General features: G+C 34.2%; 1 protein-coding gene across 1 annotated transcript; it reads left to right on the top strand.

Moving 5' to 3' along the window:
• Positions 1 to 5,220: 5,220 nt before the first annotated feature.
• LOC106133789 (tryptophan 5-hydroxylase 1) lies at positions 5,221 to 16,644 on the top strand. Its single transcript, XM_013333621.2, has 10 exons — positions 5,221 to 5,490; positions 6,357 to 6,510; positions 8,339 to 8,504; positions 9,147 to 9,197; positions 10,463 to 10,580; positions 11,834 to 11,997; positions 12,961 to 13,087; positions 13,500 to 13,732; positions 14,585 to 14,801; positions 16,558 to 16,644. Exons 1-10 carry the CDS (start codon positions 5,221 to 5,223, stop codon positions 16,642 to 16,644), a joined length of 1,587 nt encoding a protein of 528 aa, XP_013189075.2.
• The last annotated feature ends 2,683 nt before the right edge of the window (positions 16,645 to 19,327 follow it).

The following is a 19,327-nucleotide window of genomic DNA, read 5'->3' as shown; positions in this document are numbered from 1 at the left end:
TGTGAGTAGAGTCTGGGGAGGATACAAAGGTATATTGTGTTTCACTGGACTTAGACTACATTTGCCTACGATTTCATACTCCTCCTAGAGGTTGTCCTGATATAGCAATGTTTGAGTTTGCATAAAGAAATCTCGTCTGATCCCCGTAACAAAAGAACCAAAGTTAGCTTCAACTAGTCTCTCGTTTTTCCCCATTTAAAAAAAATATTTGTATCCGTGTATTTCCTCCGGGTATTCTTATCTCAAAATTTCCAGCCAGTAGTTTCAATTGTACGTTCCTCACCACTCACTCATTCAATGCTTAGTTAAGTATAGGTTTATAGTGTGACGAATGTTCGTTGACCCAGTTCCATCGTATTACAATAAGTATAGGTCATTAACGACGTCACAGCTCGTTAAAGGTGGAAAGATTTGTTTGCGATACGGAATCAATGAGATATAAATAATTTGTGCCCTGCATTTCTCGTGGTATCTTGTATAATAGGGAATATCTAATAAACAACGTATTGTAGTCAACATTTTCCTACTGACTGTTCCAATTATGTCAGAAATTAACAGGGGTCCACTTTAGTCTTCTTTATTTCAGGAGTTACACGGAGTGACTACACTTTCTACTTTCTAGACTCTGTTAAGGGTACTTCATGTTATATGTGTGAAAAGACTACATGGTACCAACGTCGGTGTTTATACCGGGAATATAAACCGATCTCGTTCAACAGTCCCGGTACGGAGGCTGCAACTTTGAGAGTCCCCATGACAGCACGCTCTTAGCTCCTCAAAAACGAGTGGTGGAGATGAAGCGAACCAGATTTAGTTACTCTTCAAAATACCTGTTTTAAATAATAAAGGCGTGTTTATTACGGACACGCCTTCCAACCCCGAGTTCTGCCCATTTGGAGATGAAATACCGCTCCCGCCGCCCAATCACCTGCTTCAAAACTAAAGCTGGAAAATCGAAAACAACTTGAATCATGCTTCAATACGGGAACTAGTTGTAAGTTTACTTTTAAATTTTACAACTTAGTTTCTTTTAGTTTTTAATAAAATACTACTTTGGAAGTAGAACCCTAAAAAGGTTGGTTACATATGTATTATCGTGCCAAAAAAATGGAGGCTGATTAAACAATTCATTTCAGCATTGTTCTAGAAATAGTTCTGGACTATTTGCTGTCGCTCTCATCCCGCGGCCCTCTGCTGAGGCACGTCTGAAGAGCTCAGTCAATATCAAAAGCCTTCTGGCCTCTGCAATGATTATAACTGTAGTATATTTCCGTATGTCTTTATTAAATGAGGTTTAATTATTATTAATCTTACTTCTGGCATAAGTTTCGTTATATCCTCACCTCTCTGGAGTAGAGACCCAGGTGCGCCTTTGACCATGATCCTGGATTGGGTAAGTCATGTAACACGAAGCGTCTCCCGTCTGAACTAAGCAATCTTCGCAGGAAAACCCATGTTGAGTCATGGTTAATCACCCAGTTGGCCTCACCTAAGGGAATAGATAAGCAGTCATGGCTACGATACGTTATGAACCTTGGTATCTTATTTAATTCGGGAATCTTAACTGTTCAACCACAGTTGATCGTAAAGTTCCAACTTTAGCGGTTATCTATATAATTCATTTTGATTGATCTACGATACATAGATCAAAGCGATTAAGATTGATTGACAGCGACGGTGGAATTCGGATACTAGCCAAGTTTTCCTAAGCTGAATCTGGTTTCATGACTATAAAATACTATCGAGTTTTGCGAATTTTTGAGCAGGATTAAAAAGGAGGGGGTTGTCAACTCACTCAAATGTCACATATTTATCCTCTCAAGATATGATTATGGGATTTTTGATAAATTGAGATACAGAGACATTTTGATAGCACACAAATCATCTCGTTTAAAATAAAATAATAATAATATAATATATACAAGTCAGTTATAAAATAAAATTTAAAACATTAAATAGTTCCACATTTAGTAGACCTCTTAGTTATCAGTTGGAGTTAATGATGTCTGCGTTATATTTGGCAGGTTTCCAAAATATTCCCTACCGATTAATAAAAGGATTAAAAATGTTTCGCACTCTTCAGTTTCAGTAAATTTTCCAAAGCGCCATGTTTGTATTTGATTTATTTAGATTTGTATTTTTTGCCAAGATAAAAGACTACTAGAAGTTGCTGACCGCATAAATTAAATATTTACACAGATTGTGAAAAATTACACTAACTATCAATCTAATAATACGAATGAATATACAGCTTTTTATAATACATAATAAAATTACACCTCTTTCCCAGAGGGGTAGGCAGAGAATAAAAGCAGAATCGATGGCAAAATACTTCGAATTGCCTTTACCAATAAGATTACTATACACGAAGGAAGTATTATAAAAAAAACAAATCCAGGAATTCCTTAATGATGGTGATTTAGCTTACCTATTGAAAAATAAAAAAACTAAATTATCTTTTACATCGTCAGTTTTTTAATGTATGTCGTGTAGTGTAACTTATTGCACTAAGCTTACTACAAAGAAATAAACATTTAAAAAACAAATCCAGGAATTCCTTAATGATGGTGATTTAGCTTACCTATTAAAAAATAAAAAAAAACAAAATTATCTTTTACATCGTCAGTTTTTTAATTTATGTCGTGTAGTGTAACTTATTGCACTAAGCTTACTACAAAGAAATAAACATTTGAGATGATTCAAGAGAAAGTTTATACTTACTATAAGTCAAAATTAGAGAAAAAAAAATCAAATGAAATGGCATTTTAAAATAAACATTTCTGTGTGGGAGTATAACTCTATGCAGATGTGTTGTAAATGAGAGAGGCGCTGGAAGGCCCCATAGGAAATTGAATTAAGAGCCGAGACGAACACTTTATTCAATACCTTTAATCTCGTTTATTTGCTGCTGCAAGTCAAATAATAATTCAGAGTTTATAAACAAACATTTACTTACTATAACTTAGTGATTAATTTACCAATTTATTAAATATGTGCGTGGTTCCCGGCATTGATAGAAAAAAGAATAGGACCCCTATATCTCTTTCCCATGGATGTCGTAAAAGGCGACTAAGGGATAGGTTTTTAAACTAGGGATTTTTCTAATAGGCGATGAGCTAGCAACCTGTTACTATTTCTATCTCAATTCTATCATTAAGCCATACAGCTGAACGTGGCCTATCAGTGTTTTTCGACCGTTGACTCTGTCTTCCCCGCAAGGGATATAGACGTGATTATATGTATGTATGTTCATAAAATATTATAATATGTCGTAAGTTTATACTTACTTTTCATATCAGACGACTGATTCTGTACATGTCTGAACTGCTATTTGAATCAGAAAATTTCAGATTTGTTGACTGAATTGAGGAAACATCTTCTGTTTTCTCTCACCTTATAGTATAATTTGCCATTCAAACTAATGAAAGTACTTTTAAAACAGTATCGATCATATAAATTTTGTTCTCTTACTCGCCAAAATACCCACCCGAAAATGTCTTACATTTTATTTTAAACCAACGAAAGTATATTAAACAAAGAGCCAACTTGTTTGATTGACTTCTAACCCTTTTTCTAACTACAGGGCCAAAATATAATCCCTATATTAAATAAGGATACATTATTATTCTAAGGCTTAACGAGGCATGAAAATGCGTTGGACCAGCTTTGCAATAGTCATGCCATGTGGGTTTTATCATATCCTTTGTTCTCAATTAAATGTTAATATTTCGAAATAGGTACCGATAAAAATAAATATACTAACTACTACTAACTAAATGAATTTTCGAAAGGATGATTCCATCCATACGACTTCTCTTTACTTTAAAATGACACAAATAAACAATTTGAGATGTCATTGATATGAATGATAATATAAAAATTAATATGCATGATATTTGTAGTTTATACATAACATAATATGCAGTTTTTTATGTGAGAGTTCAAATGTACTTTCATCTATTTTGAAACAAAAACAAAATAAAAAGGAAAATCTTGAACCACTTCTTTTAATAAACTATTTTTTTACTCCTAAATTATTTCAACCAACTACTTCTAAAGTGGGAGATATTTATAATCGAACCTTGATTTTCTTTCTATTCTGAGGCTAAGGGAATAAATAACAGGGTCGTCTAGATAATGAATGATACGGGATGCTCTTCCCGCTAAACAATGGTAATAAATACAGTGACTGGTGAGTTTAACAGCACCCTGTGTGTGTATGTGTGTGTGTGTGATAACAGCGCGGAGTGCAACTGTGTGTTATGGCTCTTGCACACCGATGAGATTAGTTTGACACTTTTTCTAACTAATATTTTTTCTCTTAGGTGATAGATTAGCAACCTACCACTATTGGAATCTCAGTTTTATAATAAGGCTTTACATCTAAATTTATGTGCTGTGGTTTGTAATCTAAAGCACTAAAGCAAAGAAACCGTTAAAAAATAGTAATGCACTTATAATAGAAATGAAATGGTTAGAAAAGTTGTTCTTCGTATTTGTCACTTCTTTGATCGTCATCTTTCTTGTAATATTTCTTGTTTCTGACTAAATTCTTAGTGTAACCACACGGAAAAGTTGTCTGTGAGTTGGAAAAACGACGAAAACCAATAAAGTGGAACAAACTGATTCGCTCGTTTTCCATTAAAAAATAAACATAGAGAACAGCAAACCACTTGTTGAATTAGGAGTAACAAGTTCAAATCAGTACCTAATTCTCGTTGGAAATATACGTAGATTCAAAAGGCGCTTGGTTACTATGTTGCTTTGGGAGGTAATTTTACGTTTTTAATCATCCTAAAAAAAGTAAAACTATAATTTCACCCAATAGAACCCTATTATAAATCACAAAAACCTCATTATTCAGAAACAACCTTCTCAGAATTATCGTTTCAAAAGCTTTCAATAAAAATAATATAAAAGTTAACGACAAAGTGTATCCGTGACTTTACGGTGCGAAAAGAGAACGTTTTCCAAGTTGCTTCGAACACTTGATTCAGCCAATCAAATAACCCACCCTCCGACAGATCTCCCGCGCCTCTTCTCTTTATAAGGCGGGCAGAGATTGAGGACGCCACAGTTTGTCCCAAGACCTGCATCTGGACATCCTCTAATCTATTTATCTTAGTTCAAGCATCATCAATCTATTTAGATTACTACATTTCATTTATTTCGAACACAGCTAAGGTACTAAATTCTGAATCATTGTTGTATTCAATCATAATGAGCGGATCAGGAAAGGGCTTACTGGGTTTATGGCTATATAGAAACGGATCTGATTGGCAAGTCAAGAACGAGGCTCCGCATCATCCCAAATTAGGGGAAATTCAAATGGCGCAACAGCAGGCCAGAACGGAAGGCGAGAGGATTTCAGTGATTTTCAGCCTCAAAAATCAAGTCGGTGGGCTAGTCAGAGCCTTGACTGTATTTCAAGATCTGGGCATAAATGTTCTTCATATTGAATCGAGGAAATCCGTCACTGCGACGGCGGCTGTAAGTTTCAATTAAATTTATCTATTATATTTTTTGTATTTTTTTGTTATCCACACTAATATTTTAATTGCGAAAGTGTTACGTTATAACGGCTGAACCAATTTTTATTGAACAGGTAAAGTAAGATACAAGACTTCTTTAATAGTTAGCTAAGTTGCGGATGACATCTAGTTGACTTATAGTATGCTCTTAGCACCAAATCATCGGTTGTTTTTTAATCTGAAGCTAAATCTTATCTTTAACTTTAAAAAAAGTGAAATTGACTAACATTTCACGGATGCTTGCGTCATCTTATATCATTTTGTACTTTGAGGTAGGATTTTGGATAATTCCTAAGGAAACAAATATTCGGTTTTTGTCACATTAATACTTGGTTCGAATGATTGGGTAAATTTCTAAAATTAAAAAGTATACCTACTATCTTATGCAATGTGGTTACGCCGACAGTTTTCTGGGCGCGTTGTTGAGGGGCTATTTATTATAGGGTTTTTATCATTATTTATTTCATTTTATTTTTATATCTTTTTCATTTCTTACCTGAAATAATTATAAGAACATATTAAAACTAACAATTACTTTTTTGCAATAATTATTTTATAATTATTTTTTTCTTATTTGTTATTAAAGCTCTTTTAGACAAAACTAACAATTAAACAAGCTGTTGCGATTTTCCTGATTTGATTGCGAATTCCTATTAAGTCTTAATTTTGCTTACATCTTTATGTAATATAATAAATTGTGCTTATAAGTACCGCTTTTGTCGTAAAATTACTTTTAAAAAAATGTATTATAATTTGAATTTCTAATTGTTAGTTAATAATCGCTTTAATATGTAAAGATTCATGAACATAAATTTAATTCGATAGGCCGACATATTAGTGGACGTGGAGTGTGACCCGCGCCGTCTAGAACAACTGCAGAGGATGCTGAAGCGGGAAGTCCAGGACTTCGAAGTGGTCCCGCCGCAGACCGGGGAAGAGTTCCCGCCGCCGACGCCGCTCTCCGCCGCAGCTAGTTTCGGTAAGTTTGGAAACTTGTACCTGAGAACATTTCAACTAATGACCAGACAAATTTGGACAACTTTCTCCAGAAAACGTTTTGATGAACAACAGTTTTTAGTGGAAAATTACGGTATTCGAAGTAAAATAACGGTCCCGCCATAGACCGGATAAGAGTTCTGCTGACGCTGCAGTCCACTGTACACAGTTGTTTTTAAATTTAGGAACTTGTGCCGTGACGTACCTACTTTATCATATAATCTGAAAAGTTTGGAAACTGTGTTCCACAGAACACTTCATCAAATAACCGCTTTGGTGAAAGATCATGTAATCGAAATTAAGTTTATGGTATGGTCCAGCCAAAGACCGTGGAGGAGTTCCGGCGATCGACGCCGTTTTCTGTTGCAGCTAGTTGTAGTAAGTTTAGAAACTTGTACCACTGAACACTTAAACAAATGACCGCTTTGATGAAAGATCACGATATTCATAACAAAGGACTTAGGAGTGGTCCCGCTGCAGTTCGGGGTAGAGTTTCCGCTGTCCGCTGTAGCCAGTTTCGGTAAGTTTCGAAACTTGTACCACGATACACTTCAACAAACAACCGCTTTAGTGAAACAGAAAAAGTATTAAACACGTTTGTATTGCACGAGCTTACATACATACCTACATACATAAAATCACGCCTCTTTCTTTGCACGAGCTTTTCCGTTCTTAATTTTTTTTTATTACGCAAATAGTAATCGCATATTTTAATGTTTTTAACAATTAGAAAAAGTCGCGGTACTTGCGAGAAATAGTCTTTGAAAGCACACCTAGACCACATATCGTAAGGCTACATATATGTATAGGTATTTCAAATCTCTAAAACCTAGCGATTGGCTGCGTGTTGTTTTAAGAGTCGGGTATTGCCCTCTCGTTTTAATTTGGATGTAATCAAAATATTTTTAACTTTTGAAAGTTGAAAATCTGAAATAATGTTCAAATCAAAATGATCCTGCATTTAAATTCATAAATGAATATTCTGTAGCACTTAAATGTAATAGAGTTTCCGACAAGTTGAAACTGCTGCGCCGGCAGAGTGCACTTAATACTTTGCACAAACACCAAGTTAAAGGGTGAACGGATGCATTGTTAGTTGCATCAGAGCAAATTGAGTGAAATACAATCTCCGCAAAGTTTATATCGCTCGGAGGCAAAGTGCTTCATCTATTTAAACTTTTATACACTATCTGGTCTGGGTTTCTAGATAACTTTATCATGTTCGATACTTGAATTTATTGAACATAATATTTTCATTTTGTTCATGTTTGAAACAGAAAAGTTTTCTATTTATGTTTCAACTTCTTAGTTATTCTGTCTTATATATAAAATAGGTCAAAAGTTCCCGAAACCACCGAGCTTGCATAAAGAGAGTTATGAATGTGGATGAAGCGAAGGAAGTATGCAGAGATCGTGGCAAGTGGAAAGAGGTAGTCTCTGCCTACCCCTCCGGGAAAAAGGCGTGATTTCTCCTGGATTCGGTCTCGGTTACATCTTGAACCCTTTGATTCTGCTGAGGTGCGCCTATGTTCATAATATTAGGTTGGTATACCTAGTCACGTTTTTACGAATTAGTAAAATCACGTCGCCAACTTAAAAAGACTGAAAGGCCATATTCAGCTGTATGTCTTATTGACGGAATCAAGATTCAAATAGTGGTAGGTCGGTAGCTCATCACCCATAAAAGAATCCCAAGTTTAAAAGCCTTTTTCTTAGTTGCCTTTTACGACATGCATGGGAAAGATTTGGAGTGGCCCTATTCTTAAGTGCCAAAATACACACTGCACTAATTTTTAATAATATTTTTATAGATTTTGGGGACATGGTGTGGTTCCCCCGCAAGATTTCTGATCTGGATAGAGCTCAAAACGTCCTCATGTACGGCTCGGAGTTGGACGCGGATCATCCAGGATTTAAAGACCCGGTCTATCGCAAAAGAAGGGAACAATTCGCTGCCATAGCCAATAACTACAAATAGTAAGTTAAAAATCCAATAATTTGTAAAACATGCTGAATAGTACTAACAAGATAATTCTTTATATGCAATAAATAGTTGGCTTAAAATTAAATTCATGATGATCATAGAAATAGGAACGACGAAAAAATAACTTATGTTTTCTGAAATGCAAACACGATCGCCTTTGTAATGAATTAAGAACAAAAAGACACATGTTAAAATATTTTGAACATTCAGTTTTACGCGTGAATAAATATTCACACGTCGTGAGTTATATCTGATTATATCACCAGAGAGTTTATTTACAGCTTATCCAATCCAATAATTTTATATATATAATTTTTTATGTAATAAATTTACATCACATTTAACCAGTGTGCCAGCTTTTACAAGTTTAAAAGTCCTCTATGTAATACTATTCTCGTACTACGTACTCCACACTACGATTTAATGGATGTCAGTATAACGGTTTTGCCTTGAAAAACAGATATGTCAGCACTGAAACACGCTTTTATATTTGTAATATAAATATGAATAACTTGCAAATTTGTTAGCAAACATATAGTTAATTTAAGAGTGCAGTGCGTAAAATTACATAGGGTGTTCCATATATAATTTTATGCATTATGAAAGTGAATGTCATGAAATAATTTGTGTTGTAGCGGACAACCTATTCCCAAGGTACAATACACTGAGACAGAAATTAAAACTTGGTGAGTTCTCAGTTGTACGACTTGTTCGTATTTCGATGTGTCTCGTAGTATTTGAGTTTTAACTTTACATTATTTTTATGTTCTTATAAAACTAAAAAGCCAATTATTGTAGTGAAGTTAAGACCTCAATTTATTTCTTTTCTCTGCAATTTTTTTGCTGGTATGTTTTTGTATTGTTTGAAAAACAATTCTATAGTTATTATTTTATCTGTAATTCTTATTTGCAACAGAGCGTAGTGTTTAAATTAATCTCAATTGAACATTTTTATCTGACAAAGATTTGTTGCTTCGTGCTTTGCTTTTGCATGCAATGTTCATACATATAGTCACGTCCATATATCTTGCGGGAAAGACATAGCCAAAAGTTCAGAAAAGACTGAAAGGCCACGTTCTGCTTTATGGCTTTATGATGGAGTTGAGGTTTGCTTAGATTTTGAAATTATGATTTTTGAATGAACACAAAAATAAGTTATAAATGTATAACAAACACTGTGAATAAATGTATATATATTCGTTTAAATTATAGACTGAAAATAGATGCTTTGATGTTTGTTCAAATGACGGTTTCCAAATATATGCAACACTAAAAAGGATTCTCCGATACGATTGACGGTTTTAATCGAATGACCCAAATACAGATTAATATAAATATTTCCAATGTGCTCTGACATAGCCAGTGGACATATCAACGTCGGATCATATATTTTTGGAACCCTCATTAGGGCGCATTCTCACAGACCGAGCTGCCACCGAACTGAGCGAAGCACATCCATACCAGAGATTGCAATTCGGTATCGATTTCTGTAAATGAGTTTAAATTTCCAGAGTTACCCTAAGAATTCTACTTCAACTACTATCTATTTAATTTTAAATAACTATGGTTTTCCCATAATTACAAATAAATACACAATTGAGGCATACACAGTTCGGCGGCGTAGTCCTAACAGTAAGCAAGCGGGCCTGTAGATTGGTCAGCTATCACATCACTTTGCTCTAATGCGCGTGACCTGCACAGAAATTATTATTTCACTTTATTTTGTCGGATCCGCAACTTGGCTCAAAAATTGTAATCCGGATTGTAATCCCCAATCCACACTCAGCTATTCGCTTCTAACGGAAATTGCCTTGCAATAATACTAGCTCTATGTGCACGCCTATTAATTTCGCACAGACATTTCATTGCATAACTGCAGAGATAATCCTGTGGGATGATTGAGGTCGACGGGAGCTAAAATTAGTTCGTAATTAGTTTGAACTATTCGCAGGGGGATTGTGTTTCGGGAGCTGCACAAGTTATACCAGAAACACGCTTGTGACGAGTACCTTGAAAACTGGCCGCAACTTGTGAAGTACTGTGGCTATAGAGAGGACAACTTACCGCAGGTGATCTCGAAGTTTAATAGTCTTCCAGTATGCTCTACAACACTAGACCACTAAACTTGGGAGTTAAGTGCTAGTTTGTAATTTACTATCGTGAGAATAGAAGTTGATTTCTATGATCGTGACCTTACCTCACACATGAATAACAGTGTGATATTAAACAAAATGAATATGAAATTAGAAAAAAGGTTCTTTGTTTTTCTCGTTTAATTCTTGAACAACTGGACCGATTTTGCTGATAGTCATAAATTTACTTACGATAGTTAAATATAGTAATACGAACTTGATAGAGTCAATGACCATCAAAGTAGTCATAACTTAAAGTTTGTAAAGTATAAAAATCGGTACTTACATATATCACACGCGGACATTAATATGCCTGAAGCAGACTCGCAACAAATATTCCGACCCCGAGCTAATATTGGCCTCCAATACCCACATCCATGTGTAAATTGAATTCGCGATCGCTAAAGAATATTATGAGATAAATTCCTATTTTATTTTCGCATTCTTATAAATAGCTGAATTTAACCCAAATTCTTAATTTAATTTCATTATTATGAGACATTTAAAACATCACTTAATAATTTTTATATCTTTTTAATATTGAAATCTATTCTAATGAATAATATTCCATTTCATTTCCTAGTAAAAACTAGCTAAAAGTGTCTAAATGTGTAACAATGGTTCTGAGTTGTTATTCAGAACTCGGTCCTCTGGGAAATGAAAATAATGGCACTTTCCGTACAGCAAAGCATTCAAAAGATGAAAGAAATTTTAAATTTAGGTCATTTCTTTACAAATAAACAAATAAATCTTTCTTTTTACGATCTTAGTGTGACAGGAAGGTATTCACTTTTTATTTGGCACATTTTATTGACTGACAACTCTGTGCACAGTGGTGTATGCTTAACATCAAATCACAAGTTTCCGAGTTCGCTCCGATTAGATCTTAATAAAACTGATTTTTTCTCATTGGTTTGGGTCTTGAATATTTATCTAGAATGTAATTATTGTTAATTATAGTATCGTTTCGTTTCCTTTAGTTCTTATTCAAATATATATTATATATGTTATATTGATTATAAGTTTAAAGCTCATAAAGCTCAGATGCGTAAGTTGCATGTAAATTTAAACTTGTACTTTCGTACTCACCGAAATGATTGCGAAAATAAATATCTTCGCTGTTCATGTAAAGTTAATTAAGACGATATTCCTCCAAAATCATGATATTAATCGATACATTTTGATGTCAGCTTGAAGACGTCAGCACATTTCTGAAGAGGAAAACCGGATTCCAACTGCGTCCAGTGGCTGGCTACCTGTCTCCGAGGGACTTCCTCTCTGGCCTGGCCTTCAGGGTGTTCCATTGTACGCAATACATCCGCCATTCTTCTGATCCCTTTTATACACCAGAACCGTGAGTATTATTAAATAAAATGTCAAACACTAGATACACACAGAGACAGAGAACACGATATTAGATCATTTCGTGTTTAATATGAATTTGTGTTCAATTTGTTCATAGGGAATAGGTAGTTATAATTTAAGAGGGTATTGAGAAAAATGAGGGAGGGAGGTTAATTTCCATATCATAGATCATTGCTGAAATATCTCTAAAGTAAGGGTTAAGTTTTTATGTGCTAAACATGTTTACTAAACCTCAATTATATCCCCACAAAAGTATACTGGTTATAAAGAAACAAATAAAATACATGAAATATAAATACAATGATTACATAAGCGTAAAAAAATCACCACAAAATGATTACATAATATTCTTTTCGTATCAATAAACAAGAACAAAGTAACTTTTTCAATTGTTATTCATCTTATAATTATAAAGGACTTGCGACGAGTCATTTATGATCTGACTTTCACGAGCGTCAATATTATGAACTTCTTGTTATTGTTTCTGTTTGTTTTCTATCTGTTTTGAAAGAGTTTGGTATCAATACTTATATATCTTGATAAATTGATCCATTATTTTATAGAATCTTTTATATTTTTTGTATTAACACCTTCTTCCATAGGTAGAAAAGGTACTTAATTTTGAAAAACAATGAACACATGTAATGTCCACTTAAATAGAATTTTATTGACTTGGGCACGTTCTAGTAGAAGGTCTGATTAAGAGCACTCTAAACCAATGAGCTTGCATAAAAACATACATTAATGTGGATTAAGCTAAAGAAGCATGAAGTGTCAACCTACACCTCAGAGAAAGAGGCATGATGTATGACATTAACAGTCAACCGCATATCAAGTTACCCAGCATGGAGCTTTATAACGCAGTAAAAGATGCGAATTTGCAGTGAATTTACGTAGCTTCATATTCTGTTGACGGTACTATTTAAATAAATAAATTGACTTCATTCATCAGAGACTGCTGCCACGAACTTCTGGGACACATGCCACTGTTGGCAAATCCTAGCTTCGCGCAGTTCTCGCAAGAACTCGGACTGGCTTCCCTTGGCGCATCTGACGAAGACATTGATAAACTTGCCACGGTAATTTATATCTTTACAAATTAATAAATAATTTATAAATTGATGTGTACTACTTTAGAATAGGAAGAAATAACGTTCTATAAGGCGACTAAGAGTCAAATCCAGTAGTGTAGATAACCGTATGGCTCTTGTTAAAGTTGATGTGGGCTGCCTCTGATATAAGCTCCATTTCGCTTCATGACCATCTTACTGGACGTGCAAGAAACCTGACCCATAAATTCTAGATGGCAGCCCTTGGTTTTCTTTAGGAGACTCGGCGGAAAGGCAGCAGATTTTTTAGGAACGCTTATAAGCTGATCTACACGAATGCGCATGGACACTGCTCTTTGAAGTGCTTTAAGACTGTCTTACTTATCAGTAGAATAATTAGCTAGTTTATATGTCAATTAAAACAAATAGGTATATATTCCAGCTATACTTCTTCACGGTCGAGTTCGGCCTCTGTCGTCAAACAGACGGCAGTTTCCGAGTATACGGCGCTGGCTTGCTGTCTTCAGTAGCCGAATTGCAACACGCTCTATGCACTCCTGAGAAGATTAAACGCTTCGACCCTGATGTCACCGTGAATGAGGAATGTATTATCACGTCATACCAGAACGCGTATTATTATACGGAATCATTTGAGGAAGCTAAAGAAAAAATGAGGTGGGTTCTTTGATGCACTATGATCATTTTCCAAATGTCAGTTTCGATTGTTTCTACAAGGGAAGGTGCCCGGGGTCCACCTAAGTAGTATTAAAATCCATGAGTGACCTCCGAAACTTGTTACATTACATGACAGCGGTACCTTTGTCAAATGTTCTTCCTTTCAATATTACACAATTCTTTTAACACAAAAGTAACAATAAAAACGCGTGTTCCATCTCTGAGGTTTTTTACAAACCTTCTGTCTTTTATCGACAATTTTCCTCTTTAACATAAACAAAAAGAAATATTCCTTTTTGAACTTTTCTAACTTTGAATACAAAATTATAATTGAGAATTGCAAATTGGAGTTTAAGTTCTTGAAACTCTTTGTGTACTTATACGGATTGTGAATATTTGATTTTATTATTACCAACTCAATAAAGAGATTCAAAAGTTCTTGTCTACAGTAGAATGTAATGAATATTTAAAGTGAGCGACAAGTGGCTTAGATACATGTTGCCGTCTGTTTTATGTTCATTAGTAAGGTCACAGGAGTCACAGGGCAAATGCACCTTCCTTTGCAGGTGTTCATCTAAAATGTCACATACTTTACTTGAAATTTCTAAGGAGTGAGTTGAGTGTGACACAGGGAGCCTTCTATAATAACCTTCAAAATACTAGTTCACAGAATTTTAAATTTCGTGTATATATGTACCTAAAAAAAGTTTTTAAGTAATTAATTTAACGTCTACAAATGTTGAGAAACCAAAAAATATGGTAATTATTACGTGATGTTTGAAAAAGACAGCCGGGGACTAATGCCAAACGTTTCCACGAGTCTAAAAACTCTTACACAAACTGATATTGCAGGGCTTTTGCTGACAGCATACAGCGTCCATTTGGAGTGCGGTACAACCCATACACTCAGAGTGTGGAGGTACTGAGTAATGCCCAAAAGATAACTGCCCTCGTGAGTGAGCTTAGAGGCGACATCTGCATCGTTTCTTCAGCTATCAAGAAGATATCAGCCCAAGATTCCACTCTTGACGTTGAAACGATTGCAAATATGTTACACGCTGGATTACAGGTATGCTTCAGAATAACTGATTATGCTGTCGGTTCTGTCTACCCCATAAAAATAAAGACGTGATGTACGAATGTGTAATATTAAAACATTTTATATTGCATCTCTTAAATGAAAACAGACAGATTTTTAAGGAAGTCTCTGCCTACCCCTTTCGGGAAAAAGGCGTAATTTAAGTATTGTATGACAGGTTTTGTTTTTCAATTACCTTTCAGGATTTTATTATAAGTATGATGATGGTAACTTATGTGCATTATAATGTTAAAATAACTCGTAGCGTGTACGCGCAGCAATTAATTTATGTAGTTTCTAAAGCTTTACATTGTCCCACGTTAATATTGATTTAGCGAACTTACAATTAGTTGCTTTAGTAAATATGCCTCGCTAGGCATGTCGGTAAACATAAGGAGCAGGCATTCCCTACGGCGATGGATGGTTTTATTATGAACACAATTTATAGGAAACAAAGCTTTGTGTAGATAGAAGATTGCTTTTAGCACTGCTTTAGGCTTTAAGGTTAGCTACTTCCTTTGAATTTTAACCTTTTTCATCTTTCGAGGCTCCAAAATTCTTTTTATTAATAAATTTTTAGTTTTAATAAAAGTGAAATTTGTTAGTGTATTTTGTACGTATTTTATGTATCTTGTTTGTATTCATGTATTTTGTTTGTTATGTATCTAATTTGCAAGTAAACTTTTTGTATTTGGTCAGTTGGTTGACTGGTAGAGAATGCCAAACGGCATTAAGTCAGCCCTTTGTTTATTTTTTCGGTAATAAAATTTTAAATAAATAAATATATTTCAGAGAAACACGTTTATAATTCGTTTGATAGTCAAAAGGGCTAAACATCTGATACTGCTAATTTATAATGCACTCTTGAACTCAGTGCCATCTTCTTAAAATAAGAGGGCGACTCGTTCACTGTCTCAACACGCTATCTCAAAACCACTTAACCAATGAAGTGGAAATTTTATAGGGTAGGTATAGGTAGACGAAGGATGAAAACGGTTAGTTATTTTAAACTCGACCTTTTAAAGAAAGTGAAGTTGAAATAATTTAATCAAAAGGGTAATTTACTAGATATTCAAAAATTCGATTTACAAAAAGATTTTGTATTAAATCGCTCGTCGTTTGGAAGTAATCGGTGGAAACCACTGGTGACTATACTATACTGACAAGTGACACTGGTTTAGTTTAAAAATAATAATTTAAAACATTGCAGAAAGTTTCTTCTTTCGTTAGATATTTTGAATTATTACATCAAACACATTTTTCTCAATACCACTCAATATTGAAATATTAATGTACAGTATATTAAAAAGCGGCGATAATCCGGGAGGAAACATTTCTCACAGGACAGAACAGCCGCAATGCGGATTTTCCTTTTAGTTTGCTTATGTTCACTATGATTCATACCTTTGTTCAGCCTTTGTTAGAGCCTTTAATAATTCTATGTTGGTTGTATATTTTAACTCCTTATATTTAAGAGCTAAGTGGAGCGTCCTCCGCTCATTTCTTCTATATGTAATTTTTCTTAAAATAATACCTAATCCAAGGTATTATTTATTGCCTTTATGGGCATAAAGGATATATGTATTATTTGTCCATTTACTTACATTATAGTTATTTACATCTTCTTCTTGGCGTAAATCTCAGCGACAGCCTCACCGCTCTGCAGAGGAGGTGTGCACCTTTTAACCATGATTTTCATAGCGATCTGAACTCCGCAAACCTTGCAAAAACTTTCTCATGTTTACAGGTGAACGAAAGGAGTCCTCAAAGTACTTCAGGAAACAGCTCACCTAATTCTGATAGAGGCGCTTCTCCAAGACCAGAACAAAAATAAGTCAAAATCAGTAAAATTGTGCAATAGTCAACATAACGATCTATTTACTATATAGGTATATAAGGTATTACATATTATACTGTATATCAGTAATCCATTATATGTCAACGTAAGTTGTAGGTAACAAAAGCATAAATCCAATATTGTGCTAAAATAATATCAGTTCTTACTGTTCATAATCATTACCTTTAAGGAAATTTATTATGTAGAAGAAAAAATATTATATTAAGTATCTCAATATACCTAAATGCATTTTAAATGCTATATTTTATCTTTATATATTATTTTTAATATTTTTGAGTTCAAAACTCTGAAAAATTTGTTATCAAATCGTTTGTAGGCCATAAGATCCGACCCAAAAAAAGTGTCAGATCCCATTATTCTTCTTTATATAATTTTTGTATTTTCATAGTGCATTATACTTAATGAACATGGTTTCTCTTCACAATTTTTAAATAAATTAAACGTAAATTCTCGCACAGTCAAGTCTTATGAGCGTGAATTTACGTTATATTTATCGGCCTTGTCCCGTCGCTTTTGTTCAATATGCTATTGTATCACCTTTAAGTCTGTTTATTCTTGCTTTGTTCCATATTTATCCAAAGGTTATATCTACATTGACACAATGTCATCAAATATACTTCATATTCATTGTAACATTGTTCGAAATTTAATATAATAAATGTAATTGCAAAATAACTTAATGTTGTTTGAATTACTCAATGCCCGAAAGAAATATTGCCTTTTTTTATTTTTAAATATCATTTTTAAACACAAAAATACTCGTATTGTTAAAATTGCTTTTATTTAGTTGAAGAGTCATACTGGGTCGATAATTTCAGTATTTATCGACAGAACAAATACATTTTGTATTCTGTAAATACCAAATAGCTGATTAAAAGTAAACATCTGACATGATGTAAATTGAAGCTTACAATATAACCATTATAGATTTATTCTTTACCCAACCTCTAAGAAGATTCTAAATCAAAGTAAAGTTCACGATCGTGAAAATTAGTTTGTAGCTCTGGAATACGTAATCCGTCAAACAAATAGCCAAACGGAACCACGTGTAAACAAAACACCGTAAACATTCTGCTTCATCCAGTAAACATTCGACCAGTATTCGCACTAAAATAGAAATATTTAACGACCGCGCGTAAATTGATGTAAAAAATAATGAACCGATAATAACGGTTCAATAAGAGATATTTCTTGGAACAATGCCCGTTATAAATGTGTAAATTATGGCTCAAATAATATGATACATTATCGTGAATATCTGAAAACGATGAAACATTCGAAATCCATTGGTTCGCGATCATTATCTTTTGGGTGTTCTTCAAACTGGAATAGGCACGTGGCCAAACTAAATTCCATTAATATTTAATAAAAAAATGTTGCAATCGCGCAGAACTGGGTCATGCACTGCAGATGAGTAATGAAAGACGCCAGACATGATTTGTACGTATCAACCCGTATGAGGATCCGTAGTCTACAAATAATCCTTTTAGTTTTGCAATGTGCGTTCGTCTGCCTGTTCGTGTTCATTAATTTTGTTATATGCATATAAGCCACCAAATGGAGTTATGAACGTGGACGAAGCAAAAGAGATATACAGGTACCGTGGTAATAGAAAAGATGTCCCTGCCTACCCTTCTGGGAAAGAGGTGTGATTTGTGTATGTATGTAAAGCACTCTTACATGATTCAAACCTATCCAACGACATACTTGGGCATAGATATATAGAGATTAAAAAAAATTGAATAATAGTTTTAAATATGAGAATATATTTCAATCCCGTATAGAGAAAAATTGTTTTAGTCCAGTAACAGTATCTCTTCTGCCTCTATATGATGGCTTCGAAGATGAGAAAAAAAAAGATTAAAAAAATAAAACTAATGCGAGTTTCCCTGTCCGTAATATGGATGATTAAAGACTGTAGATATCAAAAATATTTCAGACATCCAGGAGACGATTACACGAATCACCTTCTCAGGGCTACCATATCTGATCGAATCCATATTAATATTATAAATGCGAAAGTGTATTTGTTTGTTTGGTCTTTATAGTTGAACCACTTAACAGATCTGCATTAAATCGTTTTATGAAGTGATGGAGTGCGGAAAAGAAAATTTTTTATACCATAGAATGTATAATTCCCGCAGGATTTTTGACTAACCTGTGTCCTGTGTGTTTGTATGTGGCGCAAATTACCGCGGGAGATGCTGCGGGGTAGAGCTAGTTTATGTTATTGCTGATGTTATTTATAGGAAGTATGATATGAAGCGCGGCATGTGTATTGTTCTCTATAGAACACGGAAGACTATGATCACGCGTGTATTAAACTAAAGGCCTTGGCAATGCTTCTTGAATTTAATTATAACTACTTACGTATCTGTCAAAATTGTACGAAAGTTGGCAAGTGAGCGACATGAGTAGTGATAAAATTAGATTTTAACATTGAAAATGAGGATGTCACACGTTTGGTTATTTCTGCTCCAGCTCAGTTAAAGCTTTGAAGAGGTTTTGAGATATGTAAATTTACGAGCGATCGGAGAGGGCAGCCCGATTTATGGCCAATTTGCGTTTGATATGAGAGCGTCGTAATGCTATAATGTGTTTCGTGATATATTTTCGTACATTAACATTGATGTGAAGGGAATGTGGTCAAATTTAAATT

This window comes from Amyelois transitella, chromosome Z (genome assembly GCF_032362555.1).
Source record: "Amyelois transitella isolate CPQ chromosome Z, ilAmyTran1.1, whole genome shotgun sequence".
In the NCBI taxonomy this organism is placed as follows: Eukaryota; Metazoa; Arthropoda; class Insecta; order Lepidoptera; family Pyralidae; genus Amyelois; species Amyelois transitella.
The sequence above is the reverse complement of the archived record's forward strand: the minus strand, read 5'-3'. Positions and strand labels throughout refer to the sequence as shown.

Bases quoted from the DNA above. Each gene is read 5' to 3' on its own strand.
- LOC106133789 (XM_013333621.2), top strand. From the start codon at position 5,221: ATGAGCGGATCAGGAAAGGGCTTACTGGGTTTATGGCTATATAGAAAC. The intron at 8,505-9,146 runs GTAAGTTAAAAA...TTTGTGTTGTAG, and splicing joins ATAGCCAATAACTACAAATA to CGGACAACCTATTCCCAAGG. The intron at 11,998-12,960 runs GTGAGTATTATT...TTCATTCATCAG, and splicing joins CCCTTTTATACACCAGAACC to AGACTGCTGCCACGAACTTC.